This window comes from Schistocerca serialis, chromosome 11, assembly GCF_023864345.2.
Source record: "Schistocerca serialis cubense isolate TAMUIC-IGC-003099 chromosome 11, iqSchSeri2.2, whole genome shotgun sequence".
NCBI lineage: Eukaryota > Metazoa > Arthropoda > Insecta > Orthoptera > Acrididae > Schistocerca > Schistocerca serialis.
Genome location: NC_064648.1, coordinates 190,354,758 through 190,364,091, shown reverse-complemented (window position 1 = coordinate 190,364,091; position 9,334 = coordinate 190,354,758). Strand labels below are relative to the sequence as shown.

The window sequence follows — 9,334 nt, the reverse complement described above, 5'->3', positions numbered from 1 at the left end:
ATCAACAAAAGCAAAACGAAGATAATGGAATGTAGTCGAATTAAATCAGGTGATGCTGAGGGAATTATATTAAGAAATGAGACACTTAAATTAGTAAAGGGGTTGTGCTATTTGGGTAGCAAAATAACTTATGATGGTCGAAGTAGAGAGGATATCAAATCTAGACTGTCAATGGCAAGAAAAGCGTTTCTGAAGAAGACAAATTTGTTAACATTGGGTATAGATTTAAGTGTCAGGAAGCCGTTTCCGAAAGTATTTGTATGGAGTGTAGAAATGTATGGAAGTGAAATGTGGATGATAAGTAATTTAGACAAGAAGAGAATAGACGTTTTCAAAATGTGGTGCTACAGAAGAATGCTCAAGATTAAATGGGTAGATAACATAACTAATGAGGAGGTATTGAACAGAATTGGGGAGAAAAGGAGTTTGTGGCACAACTTGACTAGAAGAAGAGATCGGTTGGTAGGACATGTTCTGAGGCATCAAGGGATCACCAATTTAGTATTGGAGGGCAGTGCGGAGGGTAAAAATCATAGAGGGAGACCAAGAGATGAATACACTAAACAGATTCAGAAGGATGTAGGTTGCAGTAGGTACTGGGAGATGAAGAAGCTTGCACAGGTTAGAGTAGCATGGAGTGCTGCATCAAACCAGTCTCTGGACTGAAGACCACAACAACAACATTGGCAGTTATATCGTGATGTCACACGCACACCACACCTGGGATCCACATGTTACACGTATGTACAATACGTATTATCCCCCACATTGCAGCGAGTACTTCTACCTGTACCGCGTGTCGTACCTGTGGGTTGTCGTGCTGGGATTCCTGCTGACACTCGTCGTGGGCGCCGTCGCGTCGTGGGTGGCGGGCGTCACCTGCAAGGGGGACCGCAGCGTGCCGCCGCCAGACCCCGACCTCTTCGTGCCGCCAGTCCGGAGGGCGCTGCTCGCGAGGAGAGGGCGCAGGGTGAGTGGCAGTGGTAACAGTGGCAGCACTGTCTCCACCTGAGCGATGCCCTGACAAGTGATTAGGCAGTCAATTTCAGATATAATCTGTTTGGAGACACATTTACTGTTGAATTAAAAGCTGTTTTAGTGGTGGAGTTAATTATAAAGTGTTTCTGAAATAAACCTCTTTCACTTGTATATGAACTATTATGGGAACACAAAAACTTTTGTGATTTCAAATCACATCTTCAGGTGTACAAGATAGGGAATGTACAATGAACATAACGATAAACAGATAGCTATCCTAATAACCTATGCTGACGACAACCAATATGAAGTACTCATACATCGGTGACATGTTTAAACCCAGATACAAAAAGGAGGGGGAGTCGACATCTCAAAGTAAAGTACTGTTACCCACAACAAGCGGGATGTCGTAATTCAAATTGACAGGTTGAAAACTGAAATGTTAAAAGTGCATCTACCTACAGTGAAAAGAGCAAAATAACAAAACAAGAAAAGGTAAAAGCCCCAGCTAGATACATTGAATGCCCCTGGTTATGAATTCTCACTTCATACTGAGAAGCTGCAGACAGCAATGCTTCAGCCTGCTCAGTGTGCCAGTGTGTTCATGTGTATCATGGAGGGCACTAGCATCACCGTGCACATAGCAGGGAAAGCTACAAACATTTTTACGCAATCCAAATATTTTGGGAATGTTTGAGGCCTCTGTTACACAGCATAATCATATAAATTATAAAATATGTCAGCAAAAAAATTGTAAAACCAAATAGACCAGAAACAACAAGCCCAGGATCAATAACCTAGCAAATATCACACTACATCTTTGAAAGGTGATCAAAGATAGACAGTATATTGTAACGTCTTAACTCCAGCTGATTGTTAAGGGTATGTTTGGGGTATAGCTTTAGACTCTTCCACAACGTTTAAGATCTGGTCCTTCACTTCTCTGTGTAAGACTTTTGAATTATTGACTACACCTGTTATGGAGTGGCCTGAATCACGTAAGCTGCTACTTAAAGTGGACTTTGAATTTCTCAGACTGTCGTGTTCTCGAAACATAATAGCAGACCCTCTGCCAGTCTGCCACACATACCTGGCAGGACAATTGTCACAACTGATGCAATACATACCAGCAGTGTCGTACTTTACACAGGCCACATACTATTTATTTACAAGTGTTTGACCAAGATTCTGTGGGGTAAAGAATACTAGCTTTATCTCTTTTGTCCTTTACTTTATTATTAAACTTAATTTATTTAATTTTATTATTAAATTATAGAGTGTCCTTCCTGACTGCAGACTTATTTAGTCTAGTGGCTTAAATGGCTCTCAAGAGACCAATCTTGGTACTTAGTTTTTAAAAAAGTCACATGAGCCATTCTGGTATGACCCCACTGGGGCCGATCTGACAACTCAGCTTCTATGATGTAGCTACACAATATGCTCTATGACTTAATGGGCGCTGAGAGTCAGAAGAATGGCTCCACTATATATGCCGATCATTTGTCAAAGGTCGTCTCGCTCATCAGAGAGATTGAGCTTACAGGAAATGCTGTGTGTCATGCTGGATCACATATAGCGGTGTTGGGGTGACCGAAAAGCTCAATATTTGTGCAAACAAGGCAACTTAAGGTACAAGGAGAACCACCAAGAAACTGATAATAAAATGGGGAGAAAGTAAGAGCCTCACATATTATATTTAGACATGGCAGAATGTAGTAAGGTACTGTTCCTCCACTTATTGTGATGTCACCCATTACATATACAGGGTATTATAGCATATTGTCACATATACCTATAGGAGCTAATATTGGTCAAAAATGGAATAAAAGATGTGTCCGGAAACCAATATCTGTTGAGAAATGGCTCAATGTGTTCTCTCATTCCCATCTGTGTGTTACATAGAAATATATGCTACAGGCATGCACTTACCATGCATTCTGATGCATTCTTCAGTGCTATTTCACAGTGAATAAGCATTCTTTCAGATATACGGAGCACCATTTGGATTGTGTTTTGTGCATTGGTCACAAGCTACTGCAACATCTTGACATTGTTGATGGGTCGGGCACACATCAATGTTGTTAAATATCCCCAGAGCCAGAAATCCAACGGATTCAGATTTGGTCAATGAGGGGACCATGGTACTGGACCTCCCCAGTCAATCCATTACCCATGAACATTGCAATGAGATACTGTTACACAATCTGTAGAAAATTTGGTGGTGACCTGTCATGCATAAAACAGTAATCATTCTGTAATGGTAATGTTCTCCATTAGTGCTAATAATTTATTGTACAGAAAACTGATATGCGGCACCTGTTTAACTGTATCGTAAAGTCTACGGCCCTAAGAGCCTTTCACTGACAATTCCCAGCCATATATTCATTCTGAAGTGATCCTGATGCCTTATCACTGTGATTGCTCAAGTATTGCATTGGTCCATACATGCATACTGTAGTAATTTACTATGGCATCTCTTGTGAATTCTGCCTCATCTGTAAATAAAATAGTCTGAGAACTGCGGATTTTCAACAGCTCATGTCATAACAGGTATTGATTTTTGGACATATCAAAATAAGTACTTTCCTTCTATTATTCACCAATACTAACTCATATAGGAATATATGACACTATATTTAAACACCCTGTATTTAATGTATAGGTTGTTTGTTTTGGTATAGAACAACTGAATAGCTCCAAAAAATGTGAATTGAATGAAAAAATGTTCCAGATAAAAAGTTAATATTTTCAAAGGGGACATATATCTGTGCTGCCCACTAACTTGTCTCCCCACAATGCAGTGGTCAATTTTTTATTTTCAAAGGGAAATCTTCATTTTATCGCAGATTTGGAGTCGATGCCAAAAAGTACCTAGGGTTTACCTGAAACTTTCTTTTCATTTGTGGTAGGTGGGGCAGTAATGAACAGATTTCAGATTCTCTGGCTTTTGCAATTAAGAACTGACTCATTTCATTCTACATTGCATTTGTGATAAAAGTGTAAACTTTCCTCTTCTGAACAGTTGTGCTTGTGTTCAAAACTTGATTGCACAGTAAAATTTTTTTGTTTAGACCTTTGAAAATGTGGAAAAGAAGCTACTTTCACTACAACATGGTGTTCTGTTCCCTACAGCACCAGGATGATGGATTTTAGTGAGTCCCCTCAAATCTCAATGTGTTCTTCCACACAATTCTAGTACACACTTAAAATTTTTATCATAAAACTAGAACCAGCTACATGTGCTGTTTTTTGTGCATTCAGATAGTTGTTAATCAAAATAACTTAATTGCTTAATGTATGTATGTTTTCTCTACTTTCCTGTCTTTTATGTTACTATTGAAATTCAACAACTGCATAATTTATTAAAATTAAAATTTAAAACAGTCTTGATTTTAACTACTTTTAAGATCACTGACTATGTTTTCAAAAATCTTATACATAATTTATTGTTCTGTAAAGACAGATTTATATGCATCTGTAAATAGCTGCTGCTACAGAGCAGAGGGCAGTTCGTGCACAACCGTATACAGTCACCGGGCTGGTCAGTCAGTATAAAGTCACTTCTCCAAATTCCCAGTTGTACAATTACTTACAATAGACAAAATATTATTGCTACTTATTAATTTTTTTAAACTCCTTCTGAAAAGCCATTGGCACTGAAATGTGAATTTGTCTCTTTTTTTTATAAAGCGGTTTCACTGTTGAGTTCTTTAATCATTCAGGAAACTAAACATTCCTAAAAGAAGAATTACAAATTTGGCCAAGTACTGGACCAACATAGGCAGCACAGTGCTTTAGTATTCCGCTAGATAATCCATCATTTACCTGAGAGTTCTTAGTCTTCACTTATTTACTCAGTGACTGAATCTCCACCTTTCCAGTATCATAGAGGTGTATTTCAGATAACAGTCTTTGAAAGCCATTTCGTAAGAGAATTAGATAATTCCCTGGAGAAACTAAGTTTTTATTTAACTCACCCACTATTTCAGAAAGTTACTGTTAACTACTCTACATTGTACTTATTGTTGAAAGTTACTTAAAGTTCACTTATAACTTTCCAGCAACTGACTTATGAAGTAGAAGAAGAAGAAGAAGAAGAAGAAGAAGAAGAAGAAGAAGATGATGAATTCAGAGTAACCAAACTAACGCGACTGTAAACTTAAAGAAAGGCAAAACTACACTGTACACAAACAGGCTTCAGTGATAGGCCTCGGTGTAGCTATTCTGGCCTGCTGTGAAGGTATTGTGATGTGGTTGTGCTGCAAATGTCTGCATATCATAGACATTTGCAACCCAACATTTACATTATGCACTGTGTGTCTTGTTTGGAAACAAATTTGTTCCATTTGCTCGCGATTCTTGCTGCCAACATCAGTAATGTCCATTTTAATCTTTCCCCTCAAGCTGGATTTTCAAACAGCTCAGTACTTTCTCAGGTTTCTTTTCTGGCAGTGTTAGCTGTATGTTAACAGTGGTGCAGAGTAGTATGGATCGAGTTGGCCAATATATCTAGTGTGAAGGTTCACTGAATGCAGTGGAAGGAACAATACAGTGATGCTATAATGAAATATTCTCACATGGATGGCAAACCATATCATAATATCTTCATACCACATCAGAAAAGCTACAACCAGTGAACAGTGGAATTCTGTGTCTCTGTGAGTTCAATGTCCTGTTAATTAGATTGCTCTGTAATCATCATCTCCTTGTAAAGTCAATTGCAGGCAGTTACAAGTGAAGTCCAAAAATTTTTCCATGACAATACAATATACAGTATTTAACAATTAGGTCCTGTATATAGCAGCTGAGTCAAATAAAAGCTTAGTTTGCAGCCCAATCCAGATATGAAAAAAAAATTGTGTAAAGAGTCAAACTAGAAGCAATTATTCTGTAAAAAACCACTGGATAGCATGGATTTCTCATACCAATACGCCCAGAAATATTGCTCAAGAATCTCTATATCACATTTTATTTAGGGCAAAACAGTAGTGGGCCAAATACTGATCCTTGTGGATCTCCATACTTAGTGCATTTCTCACTGTGAATTTGGTTTTATTCCTGTATTATAATTTGTTAATGTGATCTGTTTTCTGTAACTGAGACAAGACTCTGTTCACAATGCAACATTTTATAGTTTCTCTTGTAGAATTAAAAGATCTGTGCATCTGAAGGCCTTGGAAAAGTTCCATAAAATATTGACAGTTTAAAGTTTTTCCTATTTGGCTCTAGCACAGTCAGTGGGTGCAGCCAGTATGTATGTGTGTGCAGGGCTCCAACCCGGTGCAGCTGACACGTGTGGCCGGTGACCTGTCCAATGGTGTGGGACCAGCTGCAGACACCAGGAGGAGCCGCTCAATGGCATAGGTGGCCACCACGTCACCCCAATGTGATGTCGACAGAGTACAGTGGGGACTGCTGTGAGCTGAAAGGTGAATCCACATGGCATGCGACCATGAATGTTTGTTTCCTGTACTTGAGGGATCATCATAATTTGACCCAAGATAAACAACAGACCTGGTACTGCTACTTATGGGACCCACATTTGATGTTATACAATTGTCAAGTTTGTTTCGTTCTTGTGTCTAAGCACACTGGTGCGACCCTCTACTTTCTATTCTGAAGGTTAGATGCCATTTGTAGAAGGCATGATGTCACAGACTGTAGCAAGGTCACAGAGTATACTGACTGGATAATTTTTCTTGTTTACCTGTGCCAGAACTTAATTTGTGAGGTCATGCTCAGCTATATGTGTGTTAGTCCTTTCATCACCACCACCTGGTACCAAATTATACAGGGTGTTAGAAAAAGGTATGGCCAAACTTTCAGGAAACATTCTTCACACACAAATAAAGAAAAGATGTTATGTGGACATGTGTCCGGAAACACTTAATTTCCATGTTAGAGCTCATTTTAGTTTCGCCAGTATGTACTATACTTCCTCGATTCATTGCTAGTTGGCCCAATTGAAGGAAGGTAATCTTGACTTCGGTGCTCGTGTTGACAAGCGACTCATTGCTCTACAGTACTAGCATCAAGCACATCAGTACGTAGTATCGACAGATTAGTGTTCATCACGAACGTGGTTTTGCAGTCAGTGGAATGTTTACAAATGCGGAGTTGGCAGACGCCCATTTGATGTACGGATTAGCACGGGGCAATAGCTGTGGTGCGGTGCATTTGTACCGACACAGATTTCCAGAACGAAGGTGTCCCGACAGGAAGACGTTCGAAGCAATTGATTGGCGTCTTAGGGAGCACGGAACAGTCCAGGCTATGACTCGCGACTGGGAAGACCTAGAACGACGAGGACACCTGCAATGGACGAGGCAATTCTTCATGCAGTTGATGATTACCCTAATGTCAGCGTCAGAGAAGTTGCTGCTGTACAAGGTAACGTTGACCACGTCACTGTATGGAGAGTGGTATGGGAGAACCAGTTGTTTCCGTACCGTGTACAGCATGTGCAGGCACTATCAGCAGCCGATTGGCCTCCAGGGGTACACTTTTGCAAATGGTTCATCTGACAATGTGTCGATCCTCATTTCAGTGCAAATGTTCTCTTTACGGATGAGGCTTCATTCCGACGTGATCAAATTGTACATTTTCACAATCGACATGTGTGGGCTGACGAGAATCCGCTTGCAATTGTGCAATCACGTCATCAACACAGATTTTCTGTGAATGTTTGGTCAGGCATTGTTGGTGATGTCTCGATTGGGCCCCACGTTCTTCCACCTACGCTCAATGGAGCACGCTATGACGATTTCATACGGGATACTCTTCCTATGCTGCTAGAACATGTGCCTTTACAAGTGCGACACAACAAGTGGTTCATGCACGATGGAGCTCCTGCACATTTCAGTCGAAGTGTTCGTACGCTTCTCGACAACAGAATTGGTGACCGACGGATTGGTAGAGGCGTACCAATTCCGTGGCCTCCACGCTCTCCTGACCTCAACCGTCTTGACTTTCATTTATGGGGGCATTTGAAAGCTCTTGTCTACGCAACGCCGGTACTAAATGTTGAGACTCTTCGTGCTCGTATTGTGGATGGCTGTGATACAATACGCCATTCTCCAGGGCTGCATCGCGCATCAGGGATTCCGTGCGACGGAGGGTGGATGGATGTATCCTCACTAACGATTCCATTGCAACGGAGGGTGGATGCACGTATCCTCGCTAACGGAGGACATTTTTAACATTTCCTGTAACAAAGTGCTTGAAGTCACGCTGGTACGTTCTGTTGCTGTGTGTTTCCATTCCACGATTAATGTGATTTGAAGAGAAGTAATAAAATGAGCTCTAACATGGAAAGTAAGCATTTCCGGACACATGTCCACATAACATATTTTGTTTCTTTGTGTGTGAGGAATGTTTCCTGAAAGTTTGGCCGTAACTTTTTGTAACACCCTGTATAAATATTTTTGTGGATTTGTGGATGTCAGAGCAACTCATTTTCTTAAGCAAGCAGCAGATTTCCAACTTTAATAGACAGTTATCCAGTGAAGAATCACAATACTACAACGTAAAAGTCCATGCAAGAAAAATATCAGAGTTATAGGATCTCATGGAAGACCTCATGGAAGAATTACAAAATGTGTGAAAAAAATATATATACTCTTATATAAATGGTATGCAAATAAATGAATACTTGCTTTCCAAATAGTAATCAGTTACACCACCGAATACCTCAATATTATGAACATTTGTTGCCTGCTTTCATAGAAGGAGCAATAACTCCATACACCAAAATTCCAGAGTTTATTCCTCGAGTCATTACTCTTTCCATTCACTGCAGTATTTTCAAAAATGGCATTCCTGTGATGCAACTTCCTTGGGGGTGACAATCTCCCACCCTCTTGCATCAGTAATTACATAAAGATATCATGCATTGGACAAACCAATAATACCACTTTTTATCCACTGAAATAACGCTTTTCCAGCATTTCCATAGCTTTGATATAATCACGCTGTAGGAATGTCATTTTTAAAATGGTATATTTCTCTGTGTGTAACTATCTCCCTTACCTCACAAAAAAGACTATGCATTTCAGACATAATACAGACAGAATTGTACGAGGTAATGGAGCAGGATGAAATGTAAATATGTGGTACAGTGGGCTGTGTCTTCTGCTGTGCACTTCATAATGAACTTCAGAATTAAATGAAATGTGTAATAAGTGTAATCAGTAGAGATGAAATCAGTGGAGGTAGGAGGGAGGTCTCGAAAGTTCTCTGCCTCATACTGAAAAACGTGCATTTATGTTTCCAGAATGTTTTTCAACATAATCTTCTTTAACATTAACATATTTCATCCAGTGAAATTTCATCTTTGTAGTGTACCATTGGAAGGGTT

General features: G+C 39.8%; 1 protein-coding gene across 1 annotated transcript in view; it reads left to right on the top strand.

Moving 5' to 3' along the window:
* Positions 1 to 700: 700 nt before the first annotated feature.
* LOC126426931 (uncharacterized) overlaps positions 701 to 9,334 on the top strand; it is a 68,851-nt gene continuing 60,217 nt past the window's right edge. Inside the window, exon 1 of the mRNA XM_050089039.1 lies at positions 701 to 970. Coding sequence (XP_049944996.1) covers positions 701 to 970 — 270 coding nt within the window. The remainder of the gene's footprint in view (positions 971 to 9,334) is intronic.